Source organism: Leptodactylus fuscus, chromosome 3 (assembly GCF_031893055.1).
Source record: "Leptodactylus fuscus isolate aLepFus1 chromosome 3, aLepFus1.hap2, whole genome shotgun sequence".
Classification (NCBI taxonomy): Eukaryota; Metazoa; Chordata; class Amphibia; order Anura; family Leptodactylidae; genus Leptodactylus; species Leptodactylus fuscus.
The window spans coordinates 83,219,392-83,236,898 of record NC_134267.1 but is presented as its reverse complement, the minus strand read 5'-3'; the positions used below and the strand labels follow the sequence as shown (position 1 = coordinate 83,236,898).

Here is a 17,507-nt window from a genome sequence, read left to right as displayed (position 1 = left end):
AAGTAACAGCTCTATTAAACAGACCTACATTCAGGGCTGTTATTGACAATGCAAAATCTTAGGAGCCTGTGCTTGGGTTCACACAGGGTTTTTTGGGCTGGATTCTGACGCAGAATCCGCCTCAGATTCGGGCTAAAAAAAAAAACGCCTCCCATTGACTCACAGAAAAAACAACCAGGCTGTCATTTCTTGCTGCGGATTCTGCGGCTGAATCAGCTACGGACGTCCTCTGCGCGACACTCCCTCCCGACTAGGCCCATTCATTTGGGCCTAATCCAGAGCGGAATGCCGCGACTGGATGCCAGTGCACTGCACCGGCATCCAGTCGCGGCTAGCGATTTTTGACTGGATTCTGAGGAGGCCTCCGCATTAAAATCCGGCCCAAGAAACCCCATGTGAACCCAGCAGTGCCAACCATCACCCAGGGCCTGTACTTCAATGATTTAAATACATGAATGTGGAATGGTTGCTTTAAGCACGGGGAGCGTAAGGGCGGATTTTGGCACTGAGAGTGACGCGAGGAGCCGCGTCACTCTCGGGCCAAAATACGCCTACCACGACTGTCACGGCTTCCCCCTCCAGAGTAGGCTCAAATGAATGGGCCACTCCGGAGGTTGCTGCCGCGAGGAATCCGCCTGAAGAAAGGGCAGCCTGCTTCTTTTTTCCGCTATTGGCAACATGCCGCTAGCGGGAAAAAGAACGCTAGCGGTCTCCATAGACCACCATTGTGAGGGGGCAGATTATGACGTGGATTCTGCGCCATAATCCACCCCCTCTGTGCCCGTGTGAACGAGCCCTTAGTAGTCATTCCTCCGGCATGTGCTTTGTGTCGGTCTGTGTAACAGGCCGCAGGTGCAGAACGATTATTGGTGCGGTTTGTTGATGGTCAGCACCTGTTAGAAAAATAATAATCTGTGTGTCTAATACAGCCGTAAGGTACTGGGTATAACTCCGTCTTACTTGCAGAATTACATGACCATTAGGAGCCATAGGAGGCTTCGGCTGCATGACTGTGTGACTATGTCCTTAGGGTAAAGGACACATTGAGGTTTTCATGATAGCATTTTTTAAGCCAAAACCAGGCGTGGATAATAGTGAGTGAAAACCTGTAAAGGACAGATGTTACTTGGCCTGTTAATGGAGAACTCCTTTAACTCACTGGATGTAAATAACGTTATGTGGTTATGTTGTATGTGTGAACGAGTGCTATCTAGATCTATGAGAGAAGAATATATTCATGTATATATGTGCTTGTTCTGGGCATGAGTGTGAATACAGAAAGAGCATTCAGTCACTGCGTAGGTCCGCCTACTGGACTCCTAAGCCCAGTCTGAACAGATTTTTCGTCACTCTCGGGCCAAAATAACCCTTTAAGGACACAAGTGGGCATAGCTTTGATATAAAATGTCCCTCTCCTCAACCTTAGTAGCAAGTTCATGCATTTTTTTTCTTCCAGTGTTTCATTTCTGATCATTGTTAGTCATTAGTGTAGAAAAAGCAGCATATGCTTTATCACGGGTAACAAATCTGCTGTGTAATAACACCCTTATTATGAAAGTGGATATTAAGGTGAGTAAAGTTAGTTATGTATTAGCTATGGGATAATGGCACTTAATGTCCGGAGTCATTCCTTTCTAGTGGATTGTTGCTGCTGAGTGTGTAGGAGTCTTTTTGTTTGTGCGCTGTTATTACTAGTCTCACCTTTACTTGCCAGTCGTGATTAATTACCGTGATTTATGGAATCATACTTCATTATGTATAATAATGCTATATGTATACGCTATAATTATACAGCACCTTGTTGGTTGTATTTCTAATAGCCTTCCCTGTGGTGAGATATATAGTTTGTAGACTTTTAGAAACAAAATGTTTCCATATTTACATTGCTGCTGTATCATGATCGTATAAAGCAAAATGCCCAATACTGACTATAAGATATTTATATCTCTGCAGGGATTGTAATCGATCAGTAAAAAGATTACAAAATGGTGAATACGCATGAACCATGATGACAACACGATAGGGGATTATAGGGTTATAGGTTGGACTTCATGGACTGATGTCTTTATCCAACCTCATCTGCTATGTAACTGTATGTAACAAGAGAAAGTGGCTTCACCTATTTTAGCAGCGTCATGTATAAATGGTTCATCTGCGCAACACCTCACTGTGTACTGTAAATGGGCAGTTCAGACAAGTAACATGACATAGGCTTCAGAGCCAAGACCTAGACATGTAAACATGTTTCTCAATAGTGGATGAAGTAGCCTTACCGGTTAATGGGTCTTTGTGAAGGAGAGCTGCCCTACCATTTTAGGCCTTGTCTTCTTTCTTGTACTCTTTCGCCCCGTGATAATGCAGGAGCAAATCAGGCATATAAAAGGAAAGACAACTTGGCACGAGTTCTGCCTTCTAGACCGTTCACAAGGAGAGAGCTGCCGCGCTCATAAACAATATAAGAAAGACAATTTTATTTATCAAAGCGCTTTCCATAGAAAAGTAAAGACTTTCATTAACATGAATGGGTTTTCTATTAGGGAGCTGTCAGTTCCAGCATTTATGAGAACCTGCTAATAAAGTTGTACTTTGATCGACAACATACCCTAAAGCCATCTCCTAGAGTGACAGCGTTTGGCTGCGTGTCAAAACATTGCGCTGTGTCTTGCCAAGCATCGCTGGATCATTATTGGGGAATTGTAATCAGCATATAAATAACCTTCATTTTAATGTAATTGCTGCCCCGGAACTGCCCCTAAGGGTCACCAGAAAAACTGTAATGTCTGCTTATTTATTTTCTACAGAATGAGTTCCCAGACATCTGACGTCTCATTCCCTGACTGCTTTCATGTGGACAGATCTAGGCCTGCCTGTATACTACCGAGAAGCACTTTATATCATGTCTGTCTGGATTTATATTGTATAAGCTTATTATATATTGTTAGGATATCATGTAACTTTATCAGGGCTGGTCTAACCACACGCCTATCAATTCTGGGGATGACTATTTACGTGTTAGTAAAAGCTTCAGAAAAACAGTCTCATGACCACCATTTACAGTCCGTGATCTCTGGACTGGTCTCTGCAGATTTATGAAACTGTTACTGGCCATTCTTGACCTATATTTGCAGATTGAAACCCAGGCAAGGACAGATGAGTGGTAATCCACGTGTGTGGACAGTGGCTTGACTACCACATGTACTGGCAGTCTGGGCTGCAGCAGATGCATAGAAATAGTATTCTCTTTATTCCTGTCCATTCATTCCATACGAACATATGTAGTTTGCGGTAAATCCTTGTTTCTCCAAATTTGCTAATTTGCATATTGTAAAATAAATGAATATCTCTGCAATGGAGACACAAATTTTCATGGGGGAAAAGATCAGATGAGCTTGACCTATCTAACTGTATTGCTGGTTTAATATGCTTCACCGTGGCTACAGACTTACATACATTAGGTTTTGCTTTTATGACAGCAGTTTACACACAATGTCACTATGTCCACGTTTCCTCTGCTGATGAAACTGTATCCAAGCTGGAATCTAAAATCCTTTCTATCAGGGTGTTTGTCTTGATTTGTAGTCTTTCGGCAATATCACATTCTGTAGTTGACCACTTCGCTGGCATTAGAAATTCATTCTGTGCCCTCATATGCACCAGCCTTGTTGTGTGGCACTACGGCATAGAGAGAAGAGCTCATCTATCGTCACATTATTTTTCTGACATTTCCTCTAAATAAGCGGCCAGTGCAGCAATTCTTTGCAATGTTTGTGTAGCGTATAATTATTCGTCGTTATCAAGGCTGATTAACGTGTATCAATGCCAAGGTGACAGAATTCTGGCATTGTTATAGCTTGGGTTTGGAGAACTTCTGCAAGGTCATTCTGTACTTTCATTGGAGGTCACAGTAGTTTGTTTCCTACTGGGTGACGATGTTAAAAAGCCATTTCCACTTAGATATGGTTGTTGTAGTTCTATATGTATAGCATAGTCTAAGAAGTAGTACAAAATATGGCTGTTACATGCAAAATGGGCAAATACACCTTATGCGCAATCCACAAAACTGATATCTTAAAATGTAAAGGTGGGAGGGGGTCTGACTGTCGGCCTTTCTTCCCATCATCTGGCTGGGGAACTTGTATGAGCACAGCATCAATAGTGGCAGTGTAGGGTATTGTCGCTATGTCCAAATAGGGTGAAACATTGCATTACTTTGTAATATAAAATATGATAAATAAGAGTTACAGTCTGTATTCTGGCTTCAGAGCTGAAATCTCTTAACACTTTCTGCGATTTATTGCCTTCGTCATCTTTATTATAGGAAATCTAGTCTTTTCACAGTGCTTTGTTACATAGTTACATAGTAGATGAGGTTGGATAAAGACATGAGTCCATCAAGTCCAACCTATAACCCTACAATCCCCTACAGTGTTGATCCAGGGGAAGGCAATACAAATATGACTGTCCTATAGCAATGTCAGAAGTCATTTATGTATGGAAAGCTATACATTAACCGTATATTGGTAAAAAGGTGACTATATTATTTAAGGGATATCGGGTGGAATTCTTGAAGATGATTAAAAAAATAAAAAATAAATAGCTTAGTGGATTTTCTAAGGATGTTTACAAGACAGACGTCTGTCATAAACGTGTCCGTATTAGTATGTAGTGAGAGATTGCCCCCCTAGCAGCCGGCCTGTGTGACATTACTCAGGTCTGCATCACTAGGCCAAATTGGCACGGATGGTGGCAGTACTCAGCTTTAATCAGGCTGTTAGAGAACCTCTTTAACAGCGGGACAAGAGAGAAAAACCTGAAGGATTTTTCTTTACTGGTAATTATTCTCTTCCAGGAGAAAATGCGCTTTAACTCTTAAGCTACTGAGCCAGTCGGCGACTTCTTTGTGGGCAGGTTTACCTTATCAGTCAGCGACTGGGAGTGCATTGCAGAGAGGAAAACTGACATGCCAGTAATCACTGCAGACTTGGTCTCTAGCGGAGGAAGTGGTTATTGTATGAGAACTAAGCATCTGGTAGCGTAGTGATAAGCGAAGAAGGTCAATGCCTTCCAGAGTTCACACATGTGCTTTTCCACTGTGCACACCTGGACACGACCTGGCTTTCATAGTATACAGACAGAGTGTTACCCCGCATAAAGCAGGACGAAGCCAACAATTCTTTGACACATTTCTATCTTGCTCAGTCATTGTTGGGGTTAACTATACAGCGACTGCAAAAGTGAATAAAGAAATAAAACCGCTTTGGCGCCCTCATCTGGTAAATAAGAAATAATGCCTGACAATCTACTAAAATAAAGTATGACTGCTCGCTGTTGTATTGGTAAATGGTGTAAATACAGTGCTTCGGACTTGTACTCATGAGAATCATTTTCCATTTTCTTTCCCTTCAGGCTGTCTCTTCATAAATCAAGCTCGGAAGAAAGCTCTGTAGGTCAGTATAAATGTTTATAGCTGGTTCACAGCATCTGAATATTTCCTAAGAGTAGAAATACATGCCACATAAAGTTGTAATCCCTACTTTGATCTGATGGTCCATGGAGCAATTTTCTGGATTGAACAATCCGAGCGTGAGTGAAAGGAGCTCTCAAACACTTTCCATCTCGTTGGAAACAAAAGCAATGGCCACATTAAAATTCAGTAGGTCCACCAACACCTGACAATTCAGTAGGTCCACCAACACCTGACAATTCAGTAGGTCCACCAACACCTGACAATTCAGTAGGTCCACCAACACCTGACAATTCAGTAGGTCCACCAACACCTGACAATTCAGTAGGTCCACCAACACCTGACATTTCAGTAGGTCCACCAACACTTGACAATTCAGTTGGTCCACCAACACCTGACATTGGGATAAAGTTGGGGCATCTACCTTTCACAAGATCGGAAATTAGCGTCTGATCACTGGGGGTCTGAGTGCTGGGACCCTCATCTATCATGGCACTTACGGGATAAAGGATAATTGTATTATCGCTCAGTCAGCATGCTGTCATAGATGCTGAGCCCACATCTCGCCCATACACACATCTCGCCCATGGGTGTTTAGAAGTCTTCTATTTCAGCGGGTGATTTGGCTCCTTATCACGTACCCATTTCCACTGTTCTCCCCGTGGTGGTACTTTGAGTAGAGTGGGGTCAGTCACATAACAAAGAGTTGGAGCTTTAGGAAAGCAGGCTGAAACAGATGATTTCCAGTTCCCTGACAGCGTTGTTGGTTGGTATCAGCATGCCAGCTCCCTATATTAGCAACCATATCAGTTAGCTATTGTATGAAGGTGACAGGGGTCAGTTTATACACTACAAAATGTTTTTCTTCCTCACATAATTCCTGCAAGTGAATAAACTTTGGTTGCTAGGGTCCTACCTGTGCCTACTATGGTATTTAGCTATTCCAAGATGGAGCCTAAAGAATGAATGATCATATTTCTCATATTTGTATAATCCAAATCATAAGGGCAAATATAAGATCTGTCTTATCTGCCAGGTATGACTAGCTTTAGACTGGATTTTAATGATTTTCCTCAACTATTTTGCTTTCATTTAGGTAAAGTTGACTGGAAGAAGAAAAATAAATATTTTTGGCAAAATTTCCGGAAAAGTCAAAAAGGAATAATGAGACAAACTTCCAAAGGTAATGAATAATAATTTGTCATAATACAAGTTTTCATCTGCAATATAATATTTCATTCTAATCAGATTCTACAAAAACAATAAGGATATGTTCACATGTAGTGGGGTAGGGTAACATGACACTGCAAGGGCAACCTGAGAACATGACCATGTGGAGGGACATACTGTGGGGGCATCCTGGGGGTGGGAGGGAATATGATAGCGTGGGGCAACCTGACGCTGGGTTCACACCAGCGTTCGGCAGTCCGTTCTCAGGTGTCCGTCTTCTGCATGCAGAAGACGGAAACCTGTCATGCCGAGTCCGGCCATGAGCGCCGGTGAGCTTTTTATGCTCTCCGCGGCAAAACCGTTTTTTGTTGTTTTTTTTTAAATCTGGACACAGAGTACTGCATGTCCGACTCTGTGTCCATGTAAAAAAAAAAAAAACGGTTTCGACACGGAGAGCATAAAAAACTCAACGGCGCTCACAGCCGGACACCTTTCAAACCCATTCAAATGAATGGGTTTGAAAGAGTCCTGCAGCTTTCCGTCGCCTGCTCTGTTTTGTGCAGGAAACGGAAACCTGCAGAACGGATCCTGGGTGCAGATGTGAACGAGCCCTGAGGGTGACCTGACACTGTGGTGTCAACTTGAAGGGGTGGGACACATGACAGCGGGGGAGGGCAACCTAGAGGGGGACATTATGAGCAACATTATATTGCATGGGCCAGTAAGGAGGTATTATACTGTGCAAGTATCGTGTCCCCCTAAGGTTGCCCCCATAAGGTCAAGTCATCCCCCCCCCCCCCTCTCTCTCTGTCTCTCTCTCTCTGACACACACTCAGTGGCCAAAAGTCATGGGAAGGCGTGTCCCAGTGCTGGTTGTGTCGGATATGATGCTCAAACAGTTGACGCGATGCGGCCTATGGTGCAAGAGTCACCAGGATATCTGGGCAGTCTGATGCAGACAGGTGTCTCTCTGGTGTAGCATTTTGGAGATTACCTGGGAATTTGGGTTTCCAAGGTCAACAGTGTCTTGGGTGGACCTGCAATATCACAGAGACAACATTGGCAGCTGCGTAAACCAGCGCACCGTTCGACCAACGGACGTTACATCACCTCCGCAGAGTCGTACAGGGCTTTCAGCTGTCTACTGTGGGTCAAATCGCTGCTGATATGAATGTAGGACCCCATTTCCACCATGACTGTATGCTGAGAACTGCATTGCATAGGCTTCAACAGTCAACGTCTGACCTGTGTCCCTTTGCTGACGTCGCAACACAGAGCTTGAAGACTGGCATGGGCCCGCGACCATCGTCATTGGACCACGGAACAGTCGCGGCATAGTCTGATGAATCACGGTTCCAGTTATACAGAGTCAATGGGTGTGTGAGAGTGTGGCGTATGCCCCATGAAGCCATGAATCCTGCATGCCAACAGGGCTGTGTCCAGGCGGAAGGTGACTCCATCATGGTCTGAGCCGTTTTCACATGGTTGCAATTGGGCCCCGTTATCTGGGTGCAGGGGTCAATTACCGATGCTCGATACGTGCAACTTATGGCAGACCATCTGCACCCCTTTCTGGTATTGGAATTCCCTGATGGGGATGCTATCTTCCAACAGGACAATACAATGTCATCACTCATTGGTGGCACGGGACTGGCTTAATGAACGCACCAGTGACCTCACAACCCTCCACTTGCCTGCCTGCTCGCCAGAACTGAACCCCATAGAGCATTTATGGGATCCTGTGGATACCATTGTCCGCTCCATTGACCCAGTGCCAACTATACAGAACCAATTGTGGGCTGCAGTGCAGACTGCGTGGATCAATATCCCTCCAGAGCTCTTCAAACACCTTGTGGAGTCCATGCCTCGTTGTCTTGCTGCACTTATCAGGGCTCACAGAGGGGCTACCCGCTATTAACGGCGCATCCGATACCTTGCCATGACTTTTGGTCATTCAGTGTATATAAAGTAAATACACTATATATAAGAAAAAAAATAAACCTTAATGCTCCTCTCGTTTGCCAGGTTTGTTTTTGAGCTGACTTCACAGTGCTGCCATGCTTTATTGTGTACTGTATGGCATAACATTTAGAGGCATCTTGTTGTTTGATTGTTGTCTGTTTGTTTTTTGTTTTTTTTTATCTATTTATATAGCAGCATGCAGCTGAAATCCTGAAAATGGTGGTTGTATGAACATTGTACAGCACCATCTAGAACTGTGCTGCGTATGTTGGAAGTCTGCATACTGTATATAGTCCAAGACTGTGCTGGGATGTTCAGTAAAGTACAGTCGCATAGGAGCTCACAGTAAAATATTCTCTGAGCATTGTATAAGAACTATGCTACTATCCTACTAATTGAGGCATTTCAAGACTGCCCTTTGGCATTTCTAAGCGTGTGCTGCTGACGTAAATAATAGCATAAGAGAAATTTACAGAACTCATGATCACAAGCTTATAGACCACCCCTGGCATAGAGGCTAATGTATGGGGCTGGTCATGTCACTAAAGGCAGGATTTGTATGGGGCTTTTCTTGCATGTGGGGTTATGCTAAAATCCTGACTATTTTGCTAATACATTTCTGGAAGACCTAGCAGATGGAGAGCAATAAAACAATGCAGCCATTTATTCAGCCCAGTGTCCCAGCAGGCTCACAGTGTACAGTCTTACACAATGTCCTGGTACTGCTGTACTCAAGTCCTTGGTCTTCACAGCTTCCACTTTCTCTCCCATGAGCAGAGCTCCATTCCTGTTTGCCGGTAAAGCACTTACTTTATGTTCAGCAAGAATTCATTTTCCACTTCTTTTTAGTCCTTTATAAATTCCTGCTCAGACGTTTCGTTTTGCAGATGAAAGCTGCTTTGCTTGACTGAATATCTTCTCCAGCAGAGGGAAGCAACGCTCAGTAAAATCATTAAGAGCCTACGAGAGCAGAAACAAAGCTAGCACTATGTACACGGAAAAATATATTGTGGAAAGTGCTCTACAAAGACGCACGAGACAAAGCCTCCAGCCCCCCACCCATATATTGATGATAAAGTGGATTGTCAGATGACACAAGTTTTTAGTTATTGTGTTTCAAATGTAAAAAATAAAAGTTTTAACCTATTTCAGGATCCCTCTCATGGTCGGGTCCCCTCTCTCTCTCTGTGTTGGAGATGTAGGACACCGGTTGTCTGCTGTCAGATACCCCATTTAAACCATTTTCCTCACAATATGACGTTATAGCCATACAGGCACTTATCCCCAACAGTTACAAGGATCACTTATTTTATGGGAAGCCAATTTATCCATCAGTATAGGGGGAATTGGAGTGCTAGAGGAAATCCACACAAACACAGGGAGAATATACATACTACATGAGTGGAGTTCTATGGACAGTGTGTGATCAGGAGCGCCAGTGTGCTGAACAACTGACAAAGTGATCTCTGCTCCTTGCTTATTGGTCAGACCTCCATATTGCAGACTGTTGTGTTTTTATAGCAGCATTTCTCTTTAGATTCTGATCACACAGGATCATTATTTCACATATTTTCGGTAATCAGCGAGTCTGTCACTAGGAAGCTCAATATGAAGCAAGTCTCTGGTCGAGGACATTATGCTGTGCACCATTTTGCTTTCATATAGCTCAACAGATTTTCATTTCTTGAAAAATCATTTCTGCAAATATGCTAAAGTGCAGTGAGACTTGCCACAGTCTTCAAGAGCACTAATTCAGATGTGAGAACCTGAAGTTCTGCAATTCCTCATCGCACTTCAGCCTCATGTGTATTTCTAAGTGTTTTTTTTTTTTTTACTTCAATGTAATGCTGCATCTATTGGACTATCTAAAGGTACCATATATACTCGAGTATAAGCCAAATTTTTCAGCACAGTTTTTGCGCCGATAAAGCCCCCCTCGGCTTATACTAGAGTCAGCAAAAAAAAAAGTTATTAATTTTTTTTGGGTGGGGGGTCTATGACCAGCCGCAATATTAATGTATAGACTCTCCCATAAAATAGTGGGGAAAAAAAAGACGCTTTAAAAAAATAAAAGTTCTGAATCCCTCCTTTCCCTAGAATACATACAAAAGTAGAAAATTACTGTGACACACATACACATTAGGTATCCCTGTGTCTGAAAGCGCTCAGTCTACTGAATATAGGGTATCTGCAGTGCTCCTGTTCCATCGGGAAGGAGTTAATAGGAGCACTGCAGATACGCTATATTCAGCCAGGCTGAATTCCAAGTGGGGGAAAAAACAGTCCTCAGGCTCAGGGAAGGGGCAGACAGACAACCAAAACACCCCCTCCCCTTCCCCAGCACCTACTGCACCCGAAAACTACGACCATTTTAATTTTTGAAATTTTCCAGTAGCTGCTGCATTCCCCCCCCCCTCCCCTAGGCTTATACTCGAGTCAATAAGTTTTCCCAGTTTTTTGTGGTAAAATTAGGGGCCTTGGCTTATATTCGGGCCGGCTTATACTCTGTAGCTGGTTTGATATTAAATTTCCTTGAGACCTTTAAATTCTTAAATTTATGAACATGAATCTTTAAGGGACATTTATTTGGGTAAATAATGTGAATGTTAAAGCCGTTATACAAAAGGATGCTGGGAACAAGAAGATTTGGGATATTAGATTGGGGATTTTAATAGTACAAACAAAGCAATGGTTGAGATACTGTATTTAATGGAAGGAAGTTTAGTTGACCTGTCATTACTTGTTGTAAACAGTTCACATGTTACTTCTTCCCAGAAGGAGAGCCGCTGGAATTACTACATTCTTTTTTTTTCATCTAGGGGAGGATGTTGGTTATGTGGCCAGTGAGATCACAATGAGTGATGAAGAGCGAATTCAACTTATGATGATGGTGAAGGAAAAAATGATCACTATTGAGGAAGCGCTTGCAAGGGTAGGATTTTAAGTTCTCACTTATTAACAGTGTTCTCAGCAGTTATATCCATAATACACTTGAGACAGAATATCATAAAGGGGTTTTCATAGCCCCCCAAGCCGTGTTTTTACTAATGACCTATCTGTATCAGAACAGTGGGAGTCCGACACCCACACCCCACAGCTGTTTTTGGCTGCCAGCAGGCGATGAAAGTTATGAAGAGGATGGTACCAGAAACAGGAGGCAGTGTTCTCAGGTTTTGGCCATGCCTCATTATTGTAACTCTGCTCTTAATGAAGTGAATACAAGCAGGCCTGTAGTATCCCAGCATGACCACTATACAGTGGATGGCGCCTTCTGGTTTCCGAACTGAGTTGCAGATTGGTAGGGGTCTAATTGCTGAGACCCCGTCATTCATAAGGCTGCCTTCCAACCTGGTTCTGAATGTAACAGCAATCACATAGGTGTACTCAGTTCTTGCAGTGTCACGGAAATGAGATTGCCAGAGCTGAGCGCTGTGCTGTTTACCATAGAAATGAATTGCGTGACAATGCACTTGCACAGACACTTGCTCCATTCGAACTGAGATGCAAGGCTTCTGTTTTTGTGACTGATGGGAGTCCTAGCAGTTGAGGCCCCAATGATCTGCAACTTAAGTTTTTATTATTATTAATTCTATTAAGCTTAGAAAATGTTATTGAATTGTTGACTTCATGCGGTTTTGAGTTTTTGTTCTTTACATACAGTATAGTCTTTAAAGCTCTTTTTACATAGGCCGATGGTCAAGCAAATAAATTTCATAATTCCTGATCATGAAATCTTTAAATTTCAATACCTGATCGTCTTGTTGTTCTTTAAGATATGTTTCATGTGTGTTCGACATCCACTTATCCCATTCTCTTAGTACTCCAGTACTCTTAGCTGGTAACACCAAACCCAGCATGTATTGTACAGTGAAAACATGAAACTTGCACTGTGATTTGTTGTTGTGGGCATATAATTTTCATAAAGTTTCCCTAATATCTACATATTCGTCCATTTGTACAGACTTGCCACATTTAGCACAACGGTCTCTATATAACTGCAGATTCACTTTCATAACTGGTCTCAGCTCTGTAGCTCACTAGCAAAGAAAGCTGAACTTTGGTGTTTGTTTTCATTGAACTGTGCACGAAACCCACAATTATTCAGCTTCCCCATGTGGGCTTAAGCTGTTCTCGTGATATGGCCCTCCAAGAACTTGTGTGATCTAAATTTAGTCATTGTCATGAGGCCAATACCTTTTGTAATTCCATTCAGCTAAATCAATGAGAAAAATTCTCTTTAAAGAGGACCTTTTACCACCTCCACCAGTTTAAGTTTTTAGCATCCGTTTCTAGGTGCCGCTGCGCTCCAAGCTCAGGTAGTTTCGGTATCTGATGTGCTATTTAGACTCTGTAATGTGTCAGAAGGGCGGTGTCAGGCAGGGGGTAATTCAGAGCTCCAAACATAGGCAGCCAGTGTCAGAGCTCAGAATCACACCGCTTGTCTGCTCCTGTCTTACACCGCTGACATCGGTCTGACACCGAGGCTAAATAGCATATCAGGCACCAAAAACTAACAGCATTGATTTCTCTGGAATGGTGGGGGCTACAGAAAAAATTCCAACTGTGCTGAAATCAGTGGAGCAGCACATATTAAAATATGTAAAGAGTTGGACTTGTACTTTCTTTAAGAAAGCTTGCACCTTTAGACATATGCCATATACACTAGGTGACACGCTTGCTTCATTCAGTTGACCATCGCCACTCGCCATCAATCATGACATGGCTGCTACATGCACCAGACTTGATCTTTTCAACCTGTGGCTTCTCAGCTGTTACAGAGCTACAGTACTCTGGTGGCTGGGGCCCAAAGACTAGACTGCAGATGTGTAGTTACAGACTTGCCCCAAGTAGTCTCTGGAGAGGAGTGGTAGTCCGGGATAACCTTTTAGCCACAAGAGCGACCCTATAACACTTGGAATCACTAAACTAATTATAGCTATTAATTTGTGACTTTATATGAAAATTGACAGTCCAAGCAGACCGTGACTGATTTATCTATAAGTCTCCATCAAATGTACCTGTAATTGATTACAACTTTTTATATTTACTACTTATTTTATAAGTATCTATGTTTAATCATGCCCCACTGAATAATTCTCACATGACAAATTGGTAACAGATTAGTTGAATTGTTATAATACTGCACACAAAGTGACAAATGGTTTGTTTTTTATATTTTGTATGTATTGTCCTTACTGCATTTACTCAGCAGCTCCAGTGATCCCGCATGCAAAGACTCTACGCCTCATAACATTTTATATTCTCTTTATTCCAATGCGATTTGGATATTTGCCAGCAAGTCTTGCTTCCTGCTTCTTAACCTCACTTAACTGTGCATCTTAACGTCACTTCTTGGTTTAGCAATGACAGCTTCAGAGATGGAAGAGGTTGAAAGAATTCTTCCAAACAGTTGCTGGAAATGTCATGCTGCTGCTCTTACATTGTACTATGTCATTGTCTTCCTCTTTTCAGCTGAAGGAGTATGAGTCGCAGAATAAGACACAAGGGTCCCAGGATTCAGCAGATTGGGCTGATGGGTCATATCCACCCTGTGACGAGTCTTCCAATTGTAATGTGAGTGTATTGCTTGTATGTATGCATTGCATAGCTAACAATTGCCTGGTATGATGTGGATAATCCTTCTGCACTTAAAATTCATGTCACCGTCTGAGGACATTTTGTTACTACTGGACTGTCCCTTTGTTCTGATTCGTTGGAGGAACAAAACAATGGTCAGATAGACCGCCAAAATAGCAGATACATATGGAGCCCAATGCACCCCATTGGCTTTAATGGTGTCTGTTAGATGTCTGTTTGTTTTTGAAGGCAGTGGCCGAAAAAATATCATTTGTGCTGGATTTTTTTTTTTTGTCCACCGATTTCAAGCAGATACTGCAGCGGAGTCTCTTATGGAGACTGCAATACAAATGTGAACGTAGTCTTAAAGTATATCTACAATTCTAAAATATTTGTAATTGAATAGTACCTGTGAATATAATAAACTTTGTAATATATCTCATATTAAAGAAATCTGTTTTCTTTTTGCACTTATTAATATGCTTTTCTCCTCCTCTTCATTCAGACTGTTTGTATACGTACCGTGTTTCTCTTAAATTAAGATATACACCAAAAATAAGCCCTAGCTAGATTTTCCAGGTTTTTTTAGAGTGAGCTTGAGTGAGCCCTACTCCAAAAATAACCCCTAGTTTAACCCCTTCCTGACATTGCCATGTGATAACGGCAGATGCCGAGTCGTTAAAGATGGCGGCTGCTCTGCTGAAGAACGGCCACCATAGCTACTGTACCAGAACTACCCCCCAAAAGGATTTCAATTGCCCAGGGCCGGTCCATGACCCCTCCTCCCCCAAGCCAGCACACCTGTACCCACAGCAGCCGGTCCCTACTGCCATAACTAATGTTCCAGGTCTCCACTAATGTACCATGGAGACCCGGAGTTAATACTCAGCATCGTAGAACATGATCTCCCCCCCGCCCCAAGGCATTAGAACTGCCTCAGGCCAATTTATGAAAAACCCCAAGACCCATCCTCCCCCCCGCCCCTCCCACCCAAAGCGAAACCACAAACCCTGGGTCTGGACCCCACCGTCCCCGTACCTTTTTTTAGTTGCGCGCTGGCTCCCTGGGGGGAATCAAAAGTACCAAATTGCTGTTTTTTCACTGTTTCATCTGTGATAAAAATTGAAAGAAAAAGTGGTCAAATGTGTGACTGTAATTCATGAAAAAAATTGAGACCTACTCCAAAAATAAGCTCTAGCTCATTTTCTGAGAAAAAAAATAATATAAGACCCTGTTATTTTTGGAGAAACACAACAAAATCCAGCTCCATATTCACCTAACACACAGAACTCTGGAGGGGAAGAGGAAAAAGCTGCAATTGATTTGTTTCCTGCTTCTTTGTAGTGGTAGAGTCTTATTTTTAAACCTAGCAGCGTTACCCATAATGTGGCAGGGTGTAGCAGCTGTAATTATTTATATGTCTTTTACAACAGCCTCTTGCTCTCCCTCCCCTCTCTATAGACTAATATGTAAAAACTAACACAACTTGATAAATGGAGAAGGAAACCTAATTCTTAGATACAATATATTATATAATGCATTATATTCACCTGTACTGTTCATTCATTTATGAAAAGTTGGTTGATAACACGAGGTACTTTAATAAGCATCTTCAAAATCATATATCGGTAAAATCCAGCTTCAAACCAGGAAATGAAAATCCAAAATAGTTCTTTATATATAACTACTGCAGAATTAACTTTTATTATAATGAAAAAATTTAAAATGTCACTTCGTAACCATAGAAGTCGGTAGTATCATGACGAAGCTACACGTTTCGGGAACAATATGGCATTCAAAATCGGCTTAAAGGGGTTGTCCAGCCTAGAATTGTATCCATTAATTAGTCTGGGGAAGGCGAAAATAAAAGAAAACCATATTCACCTGTCCCTGGTGCTCCAGCGCCTCCCAGTGCGGTCCGGTCCTGCAGCTCTGTTGTTGTCTTTCGGCATAAGTACTCGCTGCACGGTTCTTTTCCTGAGGCTGCTGCGGATGTTGATTGGCCTCAGCAGTCACGGACCAAACCACTATGGAAGACACTGGATCATTGGGGACGAGTGAGTGTGTTTGTTTTTTGTTTTTGTTTTTTTTACATTTCCCGGCCTAATGATAAAATATTGTTTAGCCTGGACAATCTCTATAATTTTTAATTCAGGTTTTCGGAGTTGTTTTTCATTCTGTGAGTTTTTTGGTGATTGTTTTTGAGAATTTTTGGCCACTGATTTTCAGTTTTCTGTTGACGTCAATGAGACTTGGAACCTTTTCTCTGTTTCAAAATGGGACTAGATGATGATTTTCATCAGCTAGGTAAAAAAAAAAATCCTGCTAATTAAAGAAGCCAGCAGAAATGTACTGGCATTTCTGAAGCCTCTTCAATAGCTGTTTGAACCCAACCTTAATTTGGTTTTTTTGACAGTTTCAGGTGTTTGCATTTCTTATTAAATTATATGTTATATAGAAATTAAATTAAAGTGTCATAAAACAACAGAATGTTAGCATAAATACCGACGCATGGATTTTTCCATCAGTATCACTTGTGGAGAACGGAAGGTTTTTTTTTTCTACCTCCAGGATATTCCATAAATGGTTGATAATGGTTGGGGTCTGGTCTCTAGTGCCCCACCTACCGGTATATACATTTTCTGACCTCTGTTCTGCATGCCATGGTAGCCACAACTAGGCATGGACTAAATGGACAGGTGAATGTGTGCAACTTTCCATTTAGGTTTAGTTGTGGCTACGGTCCCAAACTTACAGTATTGTTCTGATCCAGTAGCATATAGCAGATCCTGTTCTATTATTGTTGTCCCAGTGGCCTCACACACTAGTATGCCTATCCTTCCTTTAAGCAATGATAATTTATGGTTTTTCTACATACAATTGAGATGAAGAATATTTACCACATTAGCACATTTTCAGATCCTCTGACACAGATGATTTTGCAATAGTCGGAGTGAATAGTCAGGAGATCATTCGCCGTTAGTACTGTAGTAGATCTTTGGCACTCCCACGACCAGCAGAACGTTTTCTAACTTCGGGAATTGCAGTCTTAAGTCACTCGACAACATTTTTGGGAACATGGCTATCAAGATGGAGCTTTCAGATATTGACGATGGGAAAGCTCCTGGTTTTTATTAAAACATTCTTTTTATTCAGCTGCAGTTTTTGTGAAAGAATGTTACCAGTAACTCATCCATGACGTGCACACGGGTTCTGCATGGCTTATGTGATGCACAGTGATCTTTAGCCTATTTCTTTTTTTTTTATTTAACCCAATGTAATTCGCTAACCCAATGCTAACAGCCCTGTGCTTAGCTGTTCTCTGCTTCCTTTT

General features: G+C 42.1%; 1 protein-coding gene across 1 annotated transcript in view; it reads left to right on the top strand.

The window, feature by feature from the left end:
* Positions 1 to 17,507, top strand: part of SASH1 (SAM and SH3 domain containing 1) — a 643,930-nt gene that overhangs the window by 569,202 nt on the left and 57,221 nt on the right. Inside the window, exons 5-8 of the mRNA XM_075267869.1 lie at positions 5,407 to 5,447; positions 6,561 to 6,647; positions 11,416 to 11,528; positions 14,069 to 14,170. Coding sequence (XP_075123970.1) covers positions 5,407 to 5,447; positions 6,561 to 6,647; positions 11,416 to 11,528; positions 14,069 to 14,170 — 343 coding nt within the window. The remainder of the gene's footprint in view (positions 1 to 5,406; positions 5,448 to 6,560; positions 6,648 to 11,415; positions 11,529 to 14,068; positions 14,171 to 17,507) is intronic.